The following is a 25,759-nucleotide window of genomic DNA, read 5'->3' as shown; positions in this document are numbered from 1 at the left end:
GCATAAATGGTTTAAAAACGTAAAATGCGAATACTTGTTTTTGTATGGTTTTTTTCGTAATTATTTCTATTTTGCAACAATGGCGACTATTTTTTAAATCTTTAAGCAACTCTATATTGTAGGAAATTTGATTACACAACTGTTATTTTGGTACAACTTTTCTCAGAAATGAATAGTTCTAAAGTTATAATCAAAAAACCAATAAGAAAATCGAATTTTTCCTTCATATTTTGACATTTTGATTATTTAAACAATATTCCGGACCATTTTGAGTGGGAGGATATCTCAAATATTATTATTTGAGTTATTTTCAAGCAATTTCTGCAAAGAAATTTGAGTCACCTCTCAACGTCCATCTCAAAACAGATGCGCCCTGGACTATAAAACATTTTGATCCAAAACTTTCCAGAAAACTTTTTTATACTTATGTTTTATTTTTGAATTTGATTTAAAATCTATATTTTAAATTTTGTCAGTCAAATTTTGCGATTAAACTTTGCAATTCACGAATCTGCACCTTGTATAAAAGATTCATAACTTTTACTAGAATAAGACTAAAAGCTTAAAGCAGAAACCATTCTCTTCAAAAAAAGTGAGTGATATATAGTTTAGAAACTTTAGAAAAAAAATATTAAAATGGACCAGAGTTGTAGCAAGCTAAACGCAAAAAAACGTGATTTAATTTTTTTTTTTTATTTTTAGGGTACAATTACAATTTTAACAATATTCTCCCACCTAAAATTTAAAATAAATTTTATTTTCGTTTTCATCACGGTCAAAAACATAATCTAAGACCAAAATTAGCCATTCTCCACCCATGGTCAGTACCTCGAAAAATAAGCGTTATGTTGGGCATTTCTAATGTCAATATTAAAAGTTGCACCATTTTTTTTTTTTTTTTTCTATAAAACATTTTGATCTAAAACTTTCCAGAAAACTTCTTTGTACTCTTTATTTTAACATAAACGTAATTAAAAAGCTAAATTTTAAACTTCGTCACACAACTTTTGCAATTAAACTTTGCAATGCACATATCCGCACCTTTTTCTTTGAAAAATTCATAACCTTTATCAGGATAAGAATAAAAGCTTGAAACAGGTACCGTTGTCTTCAGAAATATTAGAGCTATATACTTTAAAAATTTCAGAAAAAAATATTAAAACGGAACAGAGTTGTAGCGAGGTAAACGCAAAAAAACGTGATTTCGTTTTTTTTATTATTTTTTGGTTAAAATTGCGATTTTGACAATGTTCCCCCACATAAAATTCAAAATAAACCTCATTTTCGTTTTCAGTACCCTCGAAAATATAAAGTATGAATAAACTTAGCCCTTCGGCCTTCCGTGGTCAATATCTCGAAAACTAAGCGCTTTTTTGAGGGTTTCCCGCTCGTGTATATGTCACAATGGTTGATATTTTATATCATGGAATCTTTGAAAGGAGTATAAATCAATCTTCTTATCTTGTGATGTTTTTTACTAAAATCTTGTCTACTATGTTGTTCATGCTACCTCTTATTTTAGTGTTTTTATTCATTTGTTGGATGATCGTAAAATATAGATATTTTTTCTAGGTGTTGAATCAACAGCTCCGCAACAGGCTCACACAAACTACGAGTCGTCTGTTCCGCCGAACGCAAGAACCGAAGGCATTAACGAACGATTATCCCAAATGCAAAACGTGTCCAATTCCAGCATGTCCCGGTCTAACTACAACGCGTCCTCAGTGGATGTAGGTAGGACCATGGCCAATCTGTCACATATCGTGGACAGATTCAGCAACGAGGAGAGAGTGATGGTCGGTCTCCAAAACACACCATCGTTTTATGGCGATAAAGGTTTAAGTTCGTCCCATATCTTGAATAAACCCATATCAAGCAACGCTTCAGCTATGCCGATATTCAGTCAGGCTAATATGGCGGCTATACAGTCGTACAACCAGAATTTGCAGGCTTCTTCGACCTCGTTGTACAACAGGCCTATGGCTGATCTGCAAAATGCTGGAGTTATGCAGAGTGACTTAAAAAACAACCAGCAAATACAAGAGAAGAAATCCAAAAAGAGAAAAAGTAGTAAAAATGGTAAGTTGATCAGTTACTTGATAGATGACATTTTTTTAATAAGTTTGTTTTTGAGACCAACATAATAAGACCTCAGCAAAATATTTAAAAAATATGTTATTTGCTTAAATTTTTCTTTACTTAATATAGCTAAATATAATATCGGTCCACATCGTTGTCGACGTCTTCCGATTTCCAATCTCCATCTCGTTCTGTCATTCCATAGATCGTCCTCGAGTTCTCTGTCTCTGATTTCTCTATCAACGGTCTGCGCCTTCCTCTTGGTTGCCATTCTAGGATCTGTCTTGGTATTCTATTCTCCGGTATTCTCCTTACGTGTCCGTACCAGCTGAGTTGTTTCGTCCTGATGTCGTCAACAATAGTATGTGTAACCCCCATGATTTCTCGGACTCTCTCGTTTGTTATTCTGTCGCGTCTAGATATTCCCGCCGAACGGCGCCAGAAGTCCATTTCTGTTGCTCTAAGCATTTTCTCTGCTCTGTCTTTTAGGGGCCAAACTTCACATCCATATGTTGTGATGCTTTTTATTATAGTGTTATATATTCTTCTTTCTACAGTACGCTATTCAGTAAGGATATGCCTTTCCTTCGCTGTATATTTCGTTCCTTTATAGCTGCATCTAATTTTCCGTTTTGAGTCATCTTTACTCCCAGGTATTTATAGTCTTTACATAATTTTATTTCTTGATTTTCCTCTACTATGTGCGATGATCACCTGGTCATCCGCAAAGCACAGCGTGTACAAAGTTGAGTCCGTTAGTGATATGCCCATATTCGTACATTTTTTCTTCCATTTGTTGAGTGCTGCTTCGAGGTATATTTTGAATAGTGTTGGTGAGATACAGCATCCTTGCCTTAGTCCTTTAGTTACTGTGTTACTTAATAATTTTGTTAATATATAATCATTTCTTCTTTTTGTTCAAAACGTTTTCCAGTCCCAAAAATCCAGATGAAATCAAAAATCGCGAATATAGTTTAGATTACGAAACTGTATATACGTTTATTTTAATTCTCACAATTTTTACATTTTTACATATTACAGTATATGTATACAGTGCGTAAATCGTTTAGCTGGACATAGGGAACATACATTGTATATATTTAGATACATAAATACATACATTGTATTATATTAAGATAATTGTGGCAACTTCGCTCTCTCAATGACAATAATAGTTGTTAGCATTAAGGGGCATTAACCTCAAAATTGACAATTAATTTCGAGTGACACAAATAAACGTCAAAACATGACATTGTAATAGAACTATTTTTGACCTAATGGGAACTGTGAGTGTCTGTTTAATTTTAAAATTAATTTTTAAATAAAATATATTTTAAAAATTAAAGTAAAATTATCAATTTATCAGTCATAATCTTTGTTTTTGATTTATTTATGGACTGACTTGCATTCAAAATTACTCATTATATTCGTTCTAACAGCTCTATTGCACCAAAAACTCGTACTCGAACAGAGGTTTCAACTAACACAGGTTAGCGCAGTTGCCACAATAATCTCAATGTATAATCCCTATGTCCAGCAGAACGATTTACGTACTGTATGATGCTATTATTATCAGTTAATGAACTGAATGAAGGGTATGACATTGTAAGATTTGTAAAAAGTCAGACTGTCATGGCTGGGACATGTTCAGCGACAAGAAGACATGAAAACGACAAAGATGTTACAGTGGAAGGCGGAAAAAGGAAGGCCCAGGACGAGATGGTTGGATGACGTGGAAGACCACCTGAAAACCATGAATATAAGACAATGGAGGAGAAGGGCCCAAGAGAGATCTGAATGGAAGGACATAGCCAGACAGGCAAAGACCCATCCAGGGTTATGATGCCAAAAGAAGAAGAAGAAGAAGAACAGTATATCATGTATCGTACATTTCTCTCTCTTCTTGGTCATGTGCTCCCACTTATCTCCAGCGCTGATCTGTATCTATGTAAAAATCTACAAGGAAGAATTTCCTGGCTGTATACCATTAATTACAGTATCTATGTTAGTAACAGTATCCTGTTAGCTGGCTGTATCTATGTAGTGTTATTAGGTTTGTTTCCAACTTAATGTTTTGTAGCGTTCTTGGATCATGCGTGTATTGATACATGAACGATGAATTGCGCATGCCCAGTTCTGAATAGTTTTGGAATTGGATACCAGTTGGAACGCTTGTAAAACTGTTCTTCATTTTTATGTTATAACCTTTATGTCATACGTCATAGTTACTTGGCCTAACCTGATATAAATATTTAATACTTTACTCGTATTACCTACCTAAGTAATTTTTGTTTTTCATTCTTTCTTGGTTTAACATAAACTCTAAATCATCGTCACTAGTACCGTCATTCGTGAAATCACTATCGTCTTCGATATCACTCATTTTATAAAATTAATAAGTGCCATTGTCGTAATTTAAAATTAGTGAAAACTTCGATATATACAACAACTCAGATATTTTAGAATATATTTATCTAAACATAACACGCTGCGATCTCACGGTTCCCGGGAAGGGGGGTTATCGTGGGAGGTCTTGTCACTGGGAATTTTCCGGCGTCTACTTATTTTTTAATGAATCTTTAGTCAAAATTCACTGAGAGCGAAATCGCAGCACGTTCTTTTTTTAACTAAGCGCGAAATGCATTTTTTTTGCACCAAGCTCTACTAAGTATTCCGTAAATATTTTACAGTTTGAAATTCACATTATATTACCAATATTTTTTTTTTTCTTTCAAAAACTATTAGAAGTAGTTTTGAGGACATTAATACATTAGCCTGAATTTTTTCAGATTTTTATGGCTACTCTAAGACTACTTTTTGAGGCTTTAAAAATGATTTTTTCACTTTTTTGACACTTTTAAACGCTTTTGAGATAGTGCTCTTTTTACGGGTGTGAGTATATAAATATGCTTTATTCAATTTAATGATATATTAGTATTATAAAGACAAAATACAAGCTTAAATTATGCGCCAATATAAAAAATTAACTAATATTATAAGAGAGACATATTTTTGCATTACAGGTGTTAGAGGTAGAAATTCAATAACCATGTTTAAAATGCCATGAACGGATATTTAAAATGACATTATAATATCATAATAATATTATTATTAAAAAAAATTGTTTTCTTTTTTAATACAAAAAATGTTGTAACACTTTACCAATTTATTATCTATATATTATCTAATATCTCTAAGTGTTAAAATTTTGCGGTCAACATATATATGCATATTTATTACCTGTAACATCTATAATGCAAGAATACGTATCTCACGTATAATATACTCTCGGACAAAAATATTGCATATGCATGTGGAATGAAATTTTTTGTGCTGCTATCCTTAGCCCACTGTATCATAGGAATAGGATTTTTTTCCAAATGCCATTTTTTAAAGTATCACATAAATGCTATAATCGGACTTAAATCTGATCTGGGCTATATACTGGCCAGTATAATTTTTAAATTGAATCTCATCAAGATAAGTATTCATCATGCTAGCGACAAGAAGAAGTGCATTAGCACCAATATGGCTTTCAAATGGCAAAACATGATCTTCTAAAATGTTTTCAATGTACATATCAGTTGGCATTCGCCTAATCACCTTCACGTGTTCGGTATGTCCTTTCAAAGCAGTACCGCTCCGTAGCACTATGTCGCCATCACCAAAACTAACGCTCTGTATGAGGTTACAACTGACATACTGTTCGCCAACTGTAAACGAAGTCTTGTAAATCTTGCTTCCATGTGGCGAACGGTATGCCAGATGTAACCTCATACAGAGGGTTAATTTTAGTGGTGGCGGCATAGTGCTATGGAGTGGTATTTCTTGGTAAGTCGATACTGAACTTGTGGATGTGATTGGGCGAATGACAGCTGATATGTACATTAAAAACATTTTAGAAGAGGATAACAAATTCGTGTACCATGACGTAGGTGTTAATATCGGTAGAATAGTGAATACTTACCTTGATGAGATTGAATTTAAAAATTATATTGGCCATATAATTATATAGCCCACATTAAACTTAAATCCGATTATACCATTTATATGAAACATTATATCATCGGATTCTGAAAAGAAATCCTATTTCTATGACACTGGAGGCAGCACAAATTTTTTTTATTTCACACGCTAATTTCAAAATATGGAATATTTTTGTCCGTGAGTGTATATTAGTTTATTTTTCAAATTGGCGCCTAATTTAAGCTTGTATTTTGTGTTTATATATATACTAATAATATCGGGTCTAGGACGTTTCATCGCCGCCGTTTCGATGCCGCCAGTTCGATGCCGATGCCGGCCGATTCATCGCCAGTCAATTAATCGCTATCTGATATATTTCCGAATTTTCGACAGTTACAATTATTAGTTATTTTTAGTATTAATTAGGAATTCTAGGAAATGCGAGATATGACGGCGATGAAATGGACTGGCGATGAACCGGCGGCATCGAAACGGCCGGCGATGAACCGGCGGCATCGAAACGTCCCATTCCGAATAATATCATTAAATTGAATAAAGTATATTTTTATACTCACACCCGGAAAAAGAGCACTATCTCAAAAGCGTTTAAAAGGGTCAAAAAAGTGAAAAAATCATTTTCAAAGCCTCAAAAAGTGGTCTTAGAGTAGTCAGAAAAATCTGAAAAAATGCAGGCTAATGTATTAACGTCCCCAAAACTATTTCTGGTAGTTTTTTAAAGAAAAAAATATTGGTAATACAGTGTGAATTTCAAACGATGTAAAATACTTACGGAATAGTAGAGCTTTGTGCAGAAAAAATTCATTTCGCGCTTAGTTAAAAAAAGAACGTGCTGCGATTTCGCTCTCAGTGAATTTTGACTAAAGAATCATTAAGAAATAAGTAGACGCCGAAAAATTCCCAGTGACAAGACCTTCCACGATAATACCCCTTCCCGGGAACCGTGATCTGTTATGCAATAACCTTCAAACGGAAATTGTTTGTTGTGCGCATGTCAGAACTACCAGTCCTTCAAAAATTTGTTACTCGATCTGGCCGTAGGTACATGAACGGTTCCGTAATCACTAATTTTCTAGTTGGAACGTATTTTGGATCATTCTTGTACACCGTACAAATCTAGTTGGAACACATAGAATCTAGTGCGCATCGTTGAACGGTTACTGCATGGTTTTGTATCGAGTTAGAACAAACCTATTATCTTGTTCAGTGTGGTCAGTGTGTATGGTATCCTACTTCATGGTATTATCACAGACTATTTTCTTCGCCAATCGAATAAGAAAGTCGTTGCCGGAGGATTAAGATCGAAGGCTAATTAAAATAAAGACTAAATAATAGTTGAAAGGGAGAAGAATATCTTAGCTTCAAGATCTGTGAATGTGGTTCAATACGTCTACAACCCGACTATTCCGAATAGCAGCAAGCAAAGTTAGAATCGCCAACAACCGGAACGGATAGGCACCGTAAAAAGAAGAAGAGTTGAAAGGATTCATATATGACCTATATGTAGTTACATTGAGATAAATAAATCCCTTTTTAGATATTGGCGTTCGCTTCTATCACATACTTCAGTTACCGTGATCAACAAATTATCCAAAGTCGAACATAGTCATAAGTAGCATTATCTTTGTTCTTCCGAAAACGATATTGACGAGTTAGCGAAATGTGAAATGGTGAAATAAAAATGAAATGGTCCAAACCCTGAAGATGATATATTACTGACTTACTTATTCCTCTTCAAATTATGCGGTACCACATGGGGTTCCTCAGCGACTACACTTAGGTCGACAGCGCTGGGACTCGTGTATCCTGTTGCAGAGTACTGTGCACCGGTATGGCTCAACAGCCCATACACCAAACGTGTTGATACCCAACTAAACCAGGCTTTGCGTATTATATCGCGTACAACCAAGGCCACGCCAACGTATTGGCTACCAGCACTAAGCCACATAGCCCAATCACACACCCGTCGTGAACATGCCCTTGTCAGGGAGTAGAGAAAAATTAACGCCAATCCTGTGCTCCTCTCTCACGTTGGTATTAACGACAGAGACATAAGTAGGCTTCATTTAAGAAAAAACCCTCTGGATTCTGCAAGGATACTAATTGAATGGAATTTCGAAATAACCGACCGTTGGCAAGAAGATTGGGAGAAGAATGCTCCACCTGACATCCGGAATATGCCATGTATTACAGCAAGCCAGAGGGTTTCAATCAACCAAGACATATCTGGGCGACACTAAACAGAATTAGAACCAACTGTGGTAGGTGCTCTGACTCACTTTTTAGATGGGGAAAAATACCTTCTCCAAATTGCGATTGCGGTGCTGAAAGACAAACGATTAAGCATTTGGTAGAGGAATGCCCCATCAGATTGTACAATGGCAATCGGTCCGATTTTTTAGTGGCGACCAATGAGTCGATTGAATATATTTACCAGCTAAATTTGCGTTTATAAAAATTAATTATTATTTATAATGTATTGTTATCTTTATTTATATACAAAAACTGTGATATAGCCATACGCTAAATAAAATAAATAAATAATAATGTTTACATATCGACAAATGACCTGGACAGACTACGGATTTGTTGCATTAGGCTTTTATAAGATTAAATGATAATATACCTGTGATTATTTTAATATTTTGTTTATTTTTCAACAGTTCCTGCCAGTTCTTCGGAACCTCAGCAACAAACCTCCACCAACCAGGGCTTCCAATCGTACGCAGGTTTGAAAGGAAATTCATCTCTTGAACCCAGTGCAATATCGCTTAAGACTTCCAGTGTGGTGCCGGGAAGTGCATTTAACTTCGGACCTACACCTGCCGGTCTCGGTATCGGTTCGGGTATCTACGCGGACAAAGACGCTTACTCGAACTTCCTTGACGAGTTCCGGTCAACGCCGAACTACTACATAGCCGCTGCGGCTGCTGCTCACCATCGAACACCCGAAAACACGGAGAAACAGACGCGTCCGGCGCACCAGAACTCAAATCCCCAAACTTACCCATTTTTGGGTGCTCCGCATGCCCGATCTACTTACCCGATCGCGGGACCGTTCATCCCCAATGCCCAGGCTCAACTCATGGATACCAGCTCGCCGTTGTACCAGCATTACCTGCAGGCGGGTGTGCTGAATCAGAGCCTGTTGCCGCATCCGGGGACGTATCCACCAGGATACCATTCGGCGTTGAGCATGAGACAGCAGTACGATTCTATGAACAGGCCGCCGTGGTTGTAGTTTCCTTTAGGCTAAAAGATCATTACCAAAGACGTGCAGGTGTGTACATAGTAGGTTTTTATATACATTATATACTGTGTATATAGATAGATATCAGTGGTGGTATATAGAATTTGTCAAAGTTTCTACCATAGTATAATATGTATTGCCTCGGTATCACGTCATTTTTGTTTATGTTTTGTTTAGGTATGCCGAGACCTTATCTAAACAATTCTTGTCACCTATAATAATCGCTGCTTAGGTATGTCAAGGCCTGGTCTAAACAAGTCCCGTCACGTTACCTATAATGTTCACATAATATTCGCTATAACGTAATTTTTCGTTTTATTAAAAATATAAAATCTATAAAACGATATATAGGGTGTTTCATCTCAAGAATGTCTAATCTCTGAGTTGTAGATTAGAGACCTCAAAATATTAAGATTTAACCAAAATCATTTGAATAAAATATGGCTCCTCACTGAGGTACAGGATTTTTTATTTAAAAACTATTTTTGCTCAGTATTTTAAAACTATTCGATGTATCCTTTTCATACTTGGCTTTTCATCCTTTTCCTACTTGGCAGAAAGTGTAAGTACTATACATCCTATGAATTTATGTTAAATAAACGTTTCTGGCTATTACCAGAGGTGTACGACAGGGGATAGTGAATGGTTGACCCTTCCCAAATTCTACGCCACTAGCGAAATTGCCATTTTTGCGCAATTTTTCGATTCACGAATACTCTCTATGTAAATAACATACTCTACTCGTAACGATAAAGTCATTCGTTTTCGAGATATTTGAAGTTAAGCATGTAACGGCACAGATATTTTGATTGATGTATTGTGCTGCTTAATTTTAAACTTCAAATATCTCGAAAACTAATGATTTTATCGTTAAGACTGAAGAGTATATTATTCATTTTTAACGATAAAATCATTAGCTTTCGAGATATTTGAAATTAAAAATTTAGAGGCACAATACATTAATAAAAATAACTGTGCCGTTACATGTTTAACTTCAGATATCTCGAAAACTAATGACTTTATCGTTACGAGTGAAGAATATGTTATTTAAATATAGAGTATTCGAGAATCGAAAAATTATTAATAATTGGTCAATGATTCACTGTCCCCTGTCATACGCCTCTGGTAATAGTCAGAAACGTTTATTTAACATAATTTCATAGGGTGTATAGTACCAACACTTTCTGCAAAGTATGAAAAGGATACGTGGAATAGTTTTAAAATATCGAGTAATAAAAATACCCTGTAATTAAGTAACGAGCCATATTTTACTTAAGTGATTTTGGTTAAATCTTAATATTTTGAGGTCTAGAATCTACAATTAAGAGATTATACATTCTTAATGAAACACCATGTATATTGAATTGAGCTCAAATCTGCTCTTGGATAATTATATTATATTAACTTAATTTATTACAGTGACTTAATTTGTTCAGCGTATGAGGTCTTCCTTAAAATTAGAATTTACAAAAATATATTATATATTTCTAAAATTGTTTGTTTTCAATAACATAAAAGAAGATATTGTAAGCTTAAGGTCATTTCATGATATTCTAGAGGACGTGTATAAGGGGGGGGGTGGATGCAAAAAGAATATAGTCATTTTAATTTTGTTATCAAAATCTTAAGCATTTTAATGCAAAACGCTTTATTTTCATTGATTGACCTATTATCTCTTGTTGCTAATAAATTATGGGACAATATAAATCAGATTTTAATCTAATTGGACGAATCAGTGATATTCTTTTAAATTAATCCCAAAATATTATCGAGACCTCTGGTACATACTTTGACAGATCTAGTACCATCTACTAGCCACATTTTTGTAATTTCACCATAATTTTAAGTATTGCTAATTGATTTATTAGTTCTAATTTGTATGTCACAGGATTAATCAAAATATTTTTAATTCATATCAAAATATTTTGTTCTTTACAGAAATTATAGCTCTCTAGAAGTGTATACGCTAAATCAGTATCTGCAAAAAACAAATAAAATATCAAACAAAATATCTTACAAAATATTATAAAGTTATTATTTATTTACATTACTTTTCTATTAATTTTATTGTATTTCCTTTATGTATAATAGAGCACATTACTTTTATATAATTGAAGCATGAAATCTTTTAGACTGATTCTAGCGTCCAGAATTGTTTGTGTGAACCTCTGATTGGAATCGATTAAAAAATCTTGTGCGCGAAAGTCAGCTGGAGTTAAATCTGGCGAATACGAAGGATATTCCATCCACAAATTCGCCTAAATTCTGTTTTCACAGAACCAAATTACCTTTTTTGAGCGTGTGCTCCTTATGAGATGGAATTCTTTGGTTTTGCAAACCAACTCTTATCTCTTATTTTTTTGTATTTAATTGGCTAACTATATTAGCTATGGCAGAGTTGCACTTTGTTGTTGTGAATCGATTAAATCTACATTTCATGTGTCTTAACAAATCAGTGCAGAAAATCCGTTGGATTCTTTAAAAAAAACGCCAACAAGAATAAATATGTCTCGTGCTTGTGTGCAGATTTCAAAAATTACAAATACGTCATCAGGTTTAAGCTCCACTGTACTTCTTTTTCTGTTGATAAATAAGGTACTTTATCTTTCTCTTTTATACAGTTTCGGCAAGTTTCATCAATTTCTGTTTAATTGCTAATCAGTCATCAAAGAGAAAGATTATGGATGTAGTTATGATGGAATGATATTCAATTTGTAGTGGTATTTGTGAACTAAGCTCAGAACCCCATGCTGCCTTCTTATAAAAAATATTTTATGTGGAAATCAGTTCATTTTTCCGTTAATAATTTTTTGTGAATCTCGTTAAGCCTTTGCAATGCTCTATTGTGTCTGAGACGAGTTTGTCTCCAATAACAGTTTCTAAATGATTGCATGTGTTCATGGCAATGTAATGTTGTTCATAGATGAGATCGGGATTTAATACATAGGTATACATACATCTGTCAAAAAAAAACTATTTGTTGTAAAAATTATCCAAAGTAGATTGATGCAGCTAATTATTGTCAGAGCACAACTGTATTTATATAACCAAACTGTGATAGTCTTCAATGAATCATCTTACCATTTTAAAGATTCACTAACAAAGAAAAAGTAATAAATTCAACGTTTTTATAAAATCGATACCAATTTATTTTAAACTAAAAAGGGGTAGTTCCCTAGGTTGGCTGTATACCATATAGTTAAAAAACTCTAACATGAAGTAAAAACCACTTCTATGTAATAGGTATATTTATTAAAAATTTTAAAAAATCCCAATGGATTGAATAAAATATGTCCAATTTAGAACGTTTTCGGACATATCAGTCCATCATCAGTGAATTCAAATACTTGCTAAATAGCCCCAGAACCAAACAACGCACATAGGAGTATTTATTTAATAAAACCGGACAAAAGTCGAAATCGGCAACTTAAATAAAACCCTGACTAAACCATATTTTCCCCTACCTAAGTAACCGACCCATCTAATCGTAGGTATAAATCAACCTCCTGGTGTGCACCTCTCAGCTAGGTCAGTTGGAACTTAGTTCTTGGCGAAATCGATTGCTTTTGATCTCGGCGTTTTTAGTTTCTGTGAATTTTAAATTTAATACTGTGTTTTTGTGTAGAGAAGTTTAGTGGAAAAACTTTGTGAATATGGCAGAAGAAGATATGTACTCTATTTTAAAATTACAATCGAATGAATAATTAATTATTTTTCATATTTAATAGTCATATAATAAAACTAATTATTTTGGTATATTTGTTTACTTAAATTTATCAAACAGCAGTGTTTTTGTTAATGTGTCGGGTCTTGTCGGGCTACAATTTATGCATAGTAGTACTAATAAACTTATTGGCTAACAAACAACGTTGTTAAATCATCCGCCTACTTCTGCCATTTTGTTTACTCCAACTACATCTCATGAAGAGGATAGCGACGATAATACAGATCAGGAAGAAAATGAAAGCGAAGAAGAAGACGATTAATATTAGCTAAAAAAATATTTAAAATGTATTATAATGTATGCAAAGTCTAAATACACTTTAATTATGACTATTTGTTGTGTTACAGTCTTATTAGACTTATTTCAGTAACTCGTTCTTAGTAACACTTAATCCCTAGAATGCATTATGCTATATCAACACTTAATCCAATTATTTGCATAAAAAATTAAATAAGTTCCAAATTCAAAGCATATTAAACAGGTTCCAAATTAAAAGCATATATAAAGTATTTACCTGACCCAAACCCAACAATTAGTCTAAATACACGAAATGGCAGGTAGAATAAATTAAATATAAGTTATTATAGTTTTGTCCGGTTTTGTTACCCAAATACTCCTATGTGCAACGGTTGAACTTATAATTCAATCTACATTATGTTGAAGTAATATTGATCAGGCTAAACGCCGATGTTAAAAGATATAACCTCCGGGAACATGGTGAAACTCTACATAGAGTTTATTTTACATTGTCTGCAAAGTAAAGTAAATATTGCACCAACAGAATGGGGTAAAGACCCATTACTATATTATCAATGGGATTAAATTTTCGGAAAACAGAACCCATATGAATTATTAAAAAAACATTTTGATAAAAAGTTTACAAAATAAGCATTCAAGGCAAGAAAAGTTTATCTTAATTGGACTGATTTATCAAGTTTATAAAAATGTTGAATGAATTTTTCTGTTGTTAGTGATTTTATTTATACAAGCTACTGATTAATCCTGTATTAAGAATAGGAGCATTGAATGTTGATCAATGTGCATATGTTTTTAAAAGTTCTGTGATTTTTGTGTTTTTGTTAGTAAGCGTTTTTAGGTTGCTTACCTGTAGGAATCTCTATTATATTGTATACTATTGTAATTTTTAATTTTTTGCTATATTATAATTTTTAACATTTTGTTACATTTAAAATGTATAAAAAATATGCAATTTGTTTTAAATTGATTTTTCTCGTCAGTACGATTGGTAAATAGAAGAGCTGTCAGGATGGAGCACTAGGAAAAAAATTAATCAATTAAGAATTAAATGTACAAAATAAATAAATTTTTGGCTGTTAGCTAAATTTATAGAAAACTGTGACTGTGTTTTTTCTTTTTTATAATCATATAGTTTGACTTAACAAACGTTGGAGGTCTAGGGTATAACAGCATGAGTACATTAAGTAAAAATACAAGTAACCTTATCTACTAATCTAATTCTAACCATGTTATTATTGGAGCTTCAATACTAAATTTCAGTAAGCGATGCAGTGCATGTAAACAACGATTTTAGTTGTTAAAGATGTTCAAAATTTATCTGCTCGTTCCATATAACATTATATTATTAAAATCACTTTTTCTCTTTTCTCGATTATTAGTTTTTATTCTATAGTATATAAATTATTGTAATCACTGAATACATAGATAGTGAAAAAATAATCATATTAATTAAATTAATGAATAATTTACGCGATTATACAAGTAACAGTTAATCCACAAATATTCAAAAACTGAACGAAATAGCCGTTATGTTACTGATGACGACATCACTATAAACTAATGTTTACATCTCCTGCATAGCTTATGGGAAATGTATGTGCAACAACTGTAGGTCAGCAATTATTTCTTTCTAACGTTTTATCTGCTGTTGTGGCAATGGCCGAAGTATACTTTCAGGAATGTATGTCATTCATTATGTGTTCTTCTTCAAGTGCCGGAGGTTGGATATCATCATCACTATCTTTACTCTGTTTACCGCTGCTCTGAAGAGTTCTATGGAACCACATTTAAGCCAGTCCCTTAAATTCTTCAACCATGCCACTATCCTTCCTTCTCTTATCTTTCCCTGTATTATAAGTCTTGACATTTCATCTCGCTGTCCCCTCATTACGTATCCCAGATAACTTTCTTATTTTTATTGTGTTGTATTATTTCGTATTTTTGTCCATTTCTCGCAATACTTCCGTGTTCGTTTTCTTCTGTGTTCATGCTATTCTATAGTACATTCTTTCGCGGTTTTTGCTATAAATTTTAAAGAACCGCTTGGATTGACATGAAATTTGGCATACGGATAGCTAACATGTCAAAGAAAAAAAGTGATATGGTGCCGATGTGTGCTTTTGCCCTGGGGGTGAGTGTCACCCATCTCGGGGGTGAAAAAATATATATTCAAGATAAGTCCCGAAATGGATAAACTGACTAATTTTAAGCAACTTTTGTTCTATATAGTTTTTTCGCCAAATCAATACTTTATGAGTTATTTGCAAGTGAATATGTTCATTTTTCAACAAAATAACCACGTTTTTAGGCGGTTTTTCGCAAATAACTCAAACCGTAAGCATTTTGTCGAAAAAAATGTTCTTAGCAAAACTATAGCATATAAAAAAGTGAAAAAACGGTGTATTAGGTCTCTGTACCTAGCAAAAGCAGAGTTATAGCTAATGAAAAATAGGTTCATATTCGAAAAATTCCAAATAGAATAATTCAATGTGAAATATCCAAATAATGAAGCATTCTTGGGAAAAACACATTACAACTTTTTCAAAGTGTTTAAAAAACAGCTTTATTTCTGTTTTTATAAAAAAAATTCTAGCATTAAATGTAAGCAAGTTACGCTCAAAATAAAGTTGGTCCCTTTTGTTTTGGCAAAAATAAAAACAAGAAGATCACCCCCAAATTAGCAACTTAAATGAAATTAATCGTTACCGCTTCCCAAGTTACTCTGGTTATGTTGTGTTTATATGATCTGTAAGTTTCATCGATTCAAAGTGCTTATTTAAAAAAAAATTGGTTTTAAAGTAAAATTTTTAAAAATTTTAATTTTGAAAAAATGCTTTTTTTTTCAAAATAACTTAAAAATTGTTGGAGATACCAAAAATCTTATACAATAAAAAAAGCCGGCTTTACTTTTCTGAATATTTTGTATTTTCTTGTTTTTCTGTAAGACAAAAGTTGGTTAAGATTCGGTATATCTAAATTTGCATACACTCGTGATAAGTGACTCGTTCAAGCCCTTTTAACTACAGCTCTTTCAAAAATAAGGACTTTAAACCGATGAAACTTACAGATCATATGATCAATACATACGCGAGTAACAAACTTGTGAAGTGGTAACAATTAAGTTCATTTGAAATGCTAATTAGGGGGTGATTTTCCCGATTTCTTACCAATAAAAAGAGACCAACTTTATTTTGAGCGTAACTTGTTTACTTTTGATGCTAAAAAACAAAAATAAGCATTTTTTATTAAACACTTTAAAAAAGTTGAGATGAGTTTTTCCCAAAAAAGTGCTTCGTTTTTTGGTTATGGCACGTTAAAATATTCGATTTGTAATTTGACGAATATGAACCTATTTTTCATTAGCGATAACTCTGTTTCTGCTAGGTATAGTGACCTAATATATACACCATGTTTTTTACTTTTTTACGTGCTATATTTTTGATAAGAATTTTTTTTTCGACCAAATACTTACTTTTTGAGTTATTTGCGAAAAACCGTCTGAAAACGTGGTTATTTTGTAGAAAAATTAACATATTCATTCGCAAATAACTCGAAAAGTATTAACTTGGTGAAAAAATTTTATAGAACAAAAGTTGCTTAGAATTAGTTATTTTATCCATTTCCGGACTTCTTTCGAACATATATTTTTCACCCCCAAAAGGGGGTGAAACTCACCACTACGGCAAAAGCACACATCTGCACAATATTACTTTTTTTCTTTGACTTGTTAGCTATGTGTTTGTCAAATTTCATGTCAATCCAAGCGGTTCTTTAAAATTTAGAGGTTTTGCAATATTTTAGCTTTAAAGAACGTACTACTAAGCATTCTTCTGTAACACATTTCAAATGACCGTGGCTTGTGTATGTGTTCTTGCTGCAATGTCCAGCTTTCAAGTCCATATTGTAGAATAGAAAACACATAGCATCTCAGAGCTCTTTCAGTTCAATTCTAAGGTCTTTATTGCAGATAATTGTTTTCAAATTTACAAACGCATCTCTTGCTATTTCTGTCCTGGCACTTATTTCTGTTGTTTGATCATTATTTTCCGAAATCCAAGTTCCCAGGTATTTTCATTTATCAACCCTTTCTATCGGTACGTTTCTCAAATGTATGTTTGTTCGCTGTCAAACATTAAAAAAAAGTCAAACCGCGTTGATTGTTGCTGTTTTAAACACCTCAAAAATCATAAAACATAAACTTTATGATTTACTTTTACTTTTTGGGATACATACTACTAAAACATCAAACTACTATGCTGATTAGCGATGTTGATTATAGTTACTTTCGAGTAATCGTTACTTTTGTATTTGAGTACCGTTAATCATATGGAGAATCGTATTTCTCAGTACATATTTTGTATTAGTAGGATATTTTGATTACTATGATTACTTTTGTATTTGAGTACCGGTAATCCATTCCGGTACTCCATTCTTCCGGTATTTTACTGTGTTTTATGATTTTGTTAATTAATGTTGTTAATTGTTCTGTGATTGCTGCTCCACAATATCAGTAATCTCGAGTAATCTGTTTGCATCAATTAAGTGCCAAAAACAAACCCTCGAAACTCTAGATGACGTACCTTAGCAGTAACCCTGGGCACCCAGGTGCTTCGGAGGTCGGTTCTGATTGCATATTCGTGTTCAGTGACCCCAAATACCACGAAATAAGAAAATCTGGCCCTTAATATACTGATTTTAACATGTTTATGCATTTTTCGATGCGTTTTGTACACTTTAAAATGTAATAATGCATTTCCACTCATTTTTCTATTGTAGACTTTTTTTCAGACGTCATCCTAATCCTAAATACAATGCAAAAAGTTGCAAGTCTCTAGGTACCTACTATATTTAAAAATATATTTATTCCTGTGTTTTTAGTGTTACATGCCCTGGTCTAATAACAACAATGCCCTACCTACATGTAAAATTAAAGTTGATGATCACAGTCTAGAAATATTATCATTTCTACATTTTTCCCGTCAATCTAAGCTAGGTATTTTTTTTCTAGGCCTGATAAGAATAGTGTGTATTTATTATTAAAATATGTTGCATTTTTATTTTCAAAGGAACAAACATCAGTGAATTATCTACCTCGACAAATCGTATTTTATCATATAGACATCTGTTTCTGGGTGCATGCTTTGTTAAATGATTTACCTTCCTCTGTTTCAGCTACTTCTCAGCGCCCTGTAATCCTGTAAAACTCTTCATAGCCTTCGCCCTTCATAGATAAAATTTTAGTTAACTGTACTGATACCGAACACTCGTGGAATACCGGTCCGATTCCGATATCAACCGATTGTAGATGCAATACTCAAATAGGTACTCGCTCTGATACGATTGGTACGAAGTAACCAAGTAATCAGAGTAATCAAAGTAACGATTTGCCTCTCTGTATAGTAATCGTTACTTTTGGTATTCGTAAGTAACGAGTACTTTGTAACGAATAGTTACTTTTTCAACATCACTAATGCTGATGCCAGATTTGTCACTCTACCCCACTTATGTATCGCCCCTCGTATGTATCAAGTTTTATCAAATATTTTAAAGTGCATAGAGCAACTTGATTTTTACTTCGACCACAAATTATACATCTTCTGTTTAAAATTCCTATTAGAATAACCATGTCCGCCTATTTGAATTTCATATTGTTGATCTTAAAGGAATATTGATAGTAGGAGTGTCTAATGCACCTAAGGTGCCATATGAAAACAAATATTTATACAATTTTTCAAAAGTATACAGATTGTGATAAGGTTTATATACGAGAAACTTCTCGTACACTACGCAGCAGAATCATTGTATATAAACGCCTTATTTGTTAGCATATTCTCCAATAATATCCCTGTGTATATTGCTTTTATATCATATTTTTATTTCATTCAATCTCATATCAATTTGTGGTCTTAACAGTGTTATAATAGTGTTATAACAGTAATATAGTATACTATTGAAACATATTTTTATGTCCCTCTAATTAGTACATTTTTTAAGTTTTAATGTTACTTACTTTCCTTGTCCTCTTTCCTGCAGGGTCCTCTTTCGTTTGCTTGCTTTAGGTCTTCTTGGGTTTGTTATAGCTGTTCGCACACCATCAGAGGGTCATTGGTTTGTACAGCACCACTGTCACAGATCATCTTCAGTGTATTTCCAGTTTTTTGCACATGCAGCAAGTCACTCCATTCCGCAATGCGGTTTAAAAGTTTCCACATGGAGAAAGGAAGTTTGATCTGGCAGATAGTTCCTCTTCTGGTCGAAGGGAGGTAGTGTATCGTGCCTGCTCCAAAATCCTATCTTCCGTTCGCTTTGATGGGTGTTGAATCAATTACATACTTTAATTTACACCTTAAAATTGTTTCATTTGTTTGTCTATCTATTGTTTTGTTTTGGCTTGTATGGTCATCATAGACTGTTTTATGTTCATGGAGAAGTTCTTCGTAAACGAAATATATAACTTGTCAGCTTTTTTGTTACGGTTCATCCAGGCATTTCGTTACTAGGATCGTGTACTATGAAACTACCATAATATGTCCTTAGTTAATTCTTCCATGATTCCTGAATTCGTTCATTCCTACCATCGTTTTAGCTATTCCCGATGTCTGGAACTATTTTTCCATTTCTTTCAAACTGTATGGAAAGGCTCTTTTCTGGGTTTACATCTGTTGTTTCTTCATTGTTCGTGAAAATTAAAATTACCATTTGACTTCTTGTAGTGCCTGTCCGGCACTAAATAGTAACTTGACTATTGTCACTTTATTGACTGCTCCATGTCCATATTCTTCCTGATCTCTTTCTCAGGCATTCTGTATGATATAGTGTGAAACACGTTATATACTTGTACAGTGCGTATTATCTGGCTTAGATAATCTAGAAGTCGTCATTTTATGATTTTGCTAATTGTATTAGTTTTCCTCATTATTTGCAGAACATCTCCATTAATAACTCTGTCTAAACAAGAAACATTTAATATACAGGGTGTCAAGAAACTCTACCGACAAACGAAGACAGGAGATTCCTCAGGTAATTTTAAGACAATTTAACCAAATTCACCTAGTCCGAAAATGCTTCCTAATGGAGCTAGAGCTCTTTGAAAATAGCGTATTGTAATTAGTTTTTCTTAAATACATACCTCCAGAACGCTTCTAGTTAGAAAAACAAAAATTGGTACGCATATTTATCTTCCAGAGATAAATTGATTCCATCCACTGCGAATTTATAGTACCGGCCATAGGCGTCCGTTTTGGGTAGGGTAACGGTTATTTTATCGCAAAACTTTTTTGTCTTTAAATTTTAAGCATTTTTCACTTTGGATTATTAAATTGTGAGGTATGCTAGTACTAAAATGTACTCTTGATTTAAGTCGGTAAGACGCACCGTTTTCTAGAAAAATTGATTTGAAAATTTTTCGTCTCTTGAATTTGAAAAAAAATTGAAAAATGTTTTCAAAAAAACGGTGTATTTTACCAACTTAAAACAAGAGTAACTTTTACTACTAGAATACCGCATAATTTAATAATCTAGTGTCCAAAATGCTTAAAAATTAAAGACAAAAAAGTTATGCTACAAAATCACGTTGACCTATCCAAAATCGACGCATATGACCGATACTAGAAATTCGCAATTAATGAAATCGATTCATCTCCGGAATATAATTAAACGTACAAGTTTTCGTTTTTCTAAATAGTTTTTTTTTGTTGAAATTTAAAAAACGAAAAATTTTCAAATCGATTTTTCTAGAAAACTGTCTATCGACTTAAAACAAGAGTACGTTTTAGTACAAGAATACCTCACAATTTAATAATCCAGAGTAAAAAATGCTTAAAAGTTAAAGACAAAAAAGTTATGCGATAAAGTAACCGTTGCCGTACCCAAAACGGACGCCTATGGCGGGTACTAGAAATTTGCAATGGATGGAATTGATTTATCTCTGGAAGATAAATACGCATACCAATTTTTGTTTTTCTAAATAGAAGCGTTCCTGGGGTATTTAAGAAAAACTAATTACCAGACGCCATCTTCAAATAGCTCTAGCTTCCTTAGGAAGCGTTTTTGGACTAAGTGAATTGGGTTAAATTGTCTTAAAATTAACTGAGGAATCTCATTCGTTTGACGGTAGAGTTTCTGGACGCCCTGTATATTTATAACGCATCTCAAAAGCCTCGAGTTTTTCATCGATTGATTACCATTGGTCATTGCTACTCGAGCGACAATAGTTCGTCGTCTATGCTATCGGTTGTTTTCAACATATCTTAATTTTACTTATAATCGTGTATTTTTTGTGTTGGATATTAAAGTCGAGGCGGAATCTACAACGTTCGTGATAACCGCCTACAGACCTTAAAGGCAATCATTGGCGATGCCATCTTCATATACGTTATTAATAATTTCGTCGATTGAAAATATTACTTTGACATCTCTCAAGGCTATTTTCATTATTTTCTCTGAATATGTAATGAATAGTAATGGGGACAATATACTACCTTGTTGCATGCCTGTTTTTATTTGCACATCTTTGACGGCTTCATGTGGGGATTTTCCCATTTTGGTCTTTGGCCTTCTACTACCAATAGTTCCATAGTCCCTGCTCTTCTAACTACGTGACCCAAGTAATTTAGGTAGCTCGGTTAACTTATATAATAACCCTGTCTGGTAAGTAAAGGTCTTCTAGTAGTAATTCTTCTGTAGACCCACATTTCGAAGGCTTTGATATTAATTCCCATAAATTTTTTTGAGAGTGAATGTTTCAGCTGCGTAGTCCATGTTTTCCCATATAGCTCCATTTTTGTATTGTTCTGTCTTTCCTTATTTTAATTAATTTAGCTGTTGCATTTCGGACCATTACTAGTCTACTCTTGATTTCTGAGCTGCCATTGTTATTTATCAGAGAGTAAATAAATCTGTCTACTACTTCGAAATTCGCCACTTGGTGTATTGGTCCAAGTAATGAAGCTTAAAATAGGACAAAACCTCGCAATTTTTTCAGAATGGATCGATTTGCTTGAAAATGTGAGAATAAGTAGTGGATAGTCCAAGGATCAAAATCTATATGATGCCGAAAGGCGCTTTTATCATGGGGGTGGTTGCCACCCCATCTCGGTGATGGAAATGTTTTATTATATTTTGACCACAAAAGTTGGTAAAAACATTCATTGTAAGCAAAAAATGTGTATACATTTTTTTTGATAAAATTAATAGTTTTAGATTTATTCGCTATTGAAAGTGTTAGTTTTATATCAAAAAAATCAATGTTTTAATCAGTTTTCTGCTAATTACTCAAAAAGTTTTCGTTTTATCAAAACAACTTAACAAAAATGTACCTTTTGAAAAAATAAATAAAACGTTTTTTTTTTTTTTAATTTTCTTTACGACCAATAGTAATCGAGTTATACTTTATTATAGTTAGCTCTTCTTCGTCAAATGCTAAATATTGTAGTTTCAAAGTCAAAAGACGGATAAAACTATGGATTTTTCGAGAGTAACTTGTTGAAACTAATTTAAAGTATTTAAAAATATCTATCTCCAGAAATACAAAAAAAAGTGATCGGAAACAACCTCCTAATCACCAACGTAATTAAAATTAATAATTGACCTTATTTGGTCTTCTTTATTTGTATATTGTTAATAATAAATTCTAGAAGTTTGACCGGCTTAGAATTAGTTTTTAAAAAAATGGAGAGAAAAACACTTTCGATAGCGAATAAATCGAAAACTATTAATTTTATCAAAAAAATGTATAGAACATTTTTTGCTTAGAATGAATGTTTTTATCAACTTTTGCGGTCAAAATATAAGAAAAAATTTCCACCCCCGAGATGGGGTGGCAACCACCCCCATGGTAAAAGCGCCTTTCGGCATCATAATATAGATTTTGATCCTTGCGACTATCCACTACTTATTCTCAAATTTTCAAGCAAATCGATCCATTCTGTAAAAATTGCGAAGTGAAAAGCTTCGGTTCCTGGACTATATGTGCGGTAGATTATTATTTGCCCTGTCTACGGTCATTATTTTTGTTCTTCCGGTGTTAATCTGAAGTCATAATTCTTTCTTATTGGTAATAGATGTTTATTATGCGTTAGTTGTCATCTTGTGTTCTGTATGATGATGATACTTTTGTTCTCTTCAAATGTTGTCACACATTTTTCAATATTTTATTTCCTCCGTGCTAATTACCGGATTCTTCCGATCGTCTGTTAAATATCCCTCAATCTCTTGATATCTTTCTACATACAATTTCTGCTTTGCTTATCTTATCTTCTTTTTCTATATGGTTTTTCATCTTTTTTTATATTAATGTTGTTTCAAAAATTTATATAAGTAGATCTTTCAGTATTTACCAGTTGCTACTCACATCTCTTCTGCTGGAACATGTATTTTAAAAGGAGGAAGTTTTTTTTAATGTCTGCTTTTTTATCGTTTGCTCTTTTACATGATCATATTATATGATTATCAAAACGATTGTATTGCCCACCGTAATTGGGACAGTAGACATTCCTTAAGTACCGATCTGACAGCTCTTTGGTTCCCAAAACTAGACTCTTTCTAGTATAAATTTTGAATATTTTTACCTTTTAGTACTGTATAATTTATTTGTTGTTTTTAAAGTTGAATATTTTTACATAGCAAAAAGAGATATTTATTTATGGGCAAGATTATGTTTAAGATTTAAATAGTAATTGATGAAACTGACAAAAAATCGATGTAGGTAATTGTTTTTATTTGAATAGTTTCTTTATTATTTGAGTTTGTTCCGTCGAGTTTATTAAATAATGTTAATTTAGGTTTTATTCTAGACACATTCCGGCAATGTTACGTTTTAGCACTTAGATGTATGTGTAACACCCTTTTGTAAAAAGACATTTTTTGTTTGTATTATTAGAGCTACTTTAAATAGTTTTTGTACAGCAGCTGGTGGGCAATTAGGCATTCTATTATTGTATGCAACTATTTATTTTTATTACATGGGCCATTTAAGTAAATCATTAATTTGTTTAATAACATAATCAAGGTTTCTTTTCTGCTATTTCCCCCAAATATGTGGAAGTATCTACTTCTTCAAATCTTCATCTATTTATTTTTCTTTCTATTTATTGAAATAATTAATATGCCCTGCATCATTGCAATTTCTAGGGCGTCGCAAGCAACGCCATTTTTCCAATACGGCCGCTACAGTTTTACCGGTCAATTATTAATAGTCAATTGGAAACTATCGTTTCGTCTATCATGTATTTAGTAACATTTGTAATTTAAAGAAAGTCGTATTCTGTTCCTCCATCAGCAAATCTATCAAATTTCATGTTCTAGAACTCCACATGGGTAACCAATTACCTAGGACATTTAGTCCAGTCGGGTTAGACGAATAACAGGCCTAACCTTGCATTAGGAGCTGCCCAAATTTTATTTTTTTAATCTTTAGGTGGGGTCAATAGTAGTGTAAATTTAAAATCTCGACTGAATTCCACCATTGCGTTAGCCGCCATCTTGATTTTAAACGAGAACCGTTTTTGCTCAATATCTCCGCCATTTTCAGGTTTTCGACAAAAAGTATAACAACCAAAATTGTTGAAAATGTAATTTTCTATCATTTCTATTTTTACAATTTTTTCGTGCCATCGATATTTTCCGAGTTATAGCGGAAAATAGTGACACATGTATATAAATTGAGCATAATTATTGAATGATCTCGTTTATTGTTATTTTTAGGACAAAAATGTTCCTATACCAAAATAGAGAGAATTGAATTCTACACAATTTTAGTTATTTTCATTTTTTTGTTAAAGTTAATATTTAAGGTAGTATGTATGCGATAATGGCGCGAGCGTAAGACCTGATTGATTTTGTAGCAATTGTTTTTGTTCAATATCTACGCCATTTTCAACTTAAGGAGCTATCGTAGTGTAACAGTACGAAATTCATATACTTTCTTGGGAATTTCTAAAATAAAAAGTACTGTAACAATTCTTTTGAAAATTTGCATGAGCATTTATTATAAAAAGAAGCACATGTAACACAATTTTCATAAAAAATATTGAAAATTAAACGATTTATGCGCCATCTACTGGCACAGTGAAAATAAAAACATGGCCCCACATGAAACATAAAATTTCAAAGTGATTGTTGAAATATATAAGTTATTTCCTATACCATCAACTAGGATTTTTAAAAAAATATTAAAATTTGGAAAAATGACGAAGTGTTGAATTAACATTTTTTTATCCGATCAAAAAACCCCTAGTTGACGGTATAGAAAATAACTTATATTTCAATAATAACTTTGAAATTTTATGTTTCAGGATCTCCATTGGTCCCAGTTACTGCAGCAGTGGAGCTATGTTTTTATTTTCACGGTGTCAGTAGATGGCTCATAAATAGTTTAATTTTCAATATTTTTTTATGAAAATTGTTTTACGTGTACTTCTTTTTATAGTAAATGACCATGCAAATTTCCAAAACAATCGGTAGAG

General features: G+C 32.8%; 1 protein-coding gene across 1 annotated transcript in view; it reads left to right on the top strand.

Moving 5' to 3' along the window:
• The window catches only part of LOC114341115 (uncharacterized), a 121,009-nt gene extending 108,213 nt beyond the window's left edge, over nt 1-12,796 (top strand). Inside the window, exons 10-11 of the mRNA XM_050651658.1 lie at nt 1,573-2,079; nt 8,727-12,796. Of these exons, the coding sequence (XP_050507615.1) occupies nt 1,573-2,079; nt 8,727-9,304 (1,085 nt within the window). The 3' untranslated portion in view covers nt 9,305-12,796. The remainder of the gene's footprint in view (nt 1-1,572; nt 2,080-8,726) is intronic.
• Nucleotides 12,797-25,759: the final 12,963 nt, after the last annotated feature.

The sequence above is a fragment of the Diabrotica virgifera genome, chromosome 5 (assembly GCF_917563875.1).
Source record: "Diabrotica virgifera virgifera chromosome 5, PGI_DIABVI_V3a".
NCBI classification, from domain to species: Eukaryota; Metazoa; Arthropoda; class Insecta; order Coleoptera; family Chrysomelidae; genus Diabrotica; species Diabrotica virgifera.
This window is presented reverse-complemented; position numbering and strand designations above follow the sequence as displayed.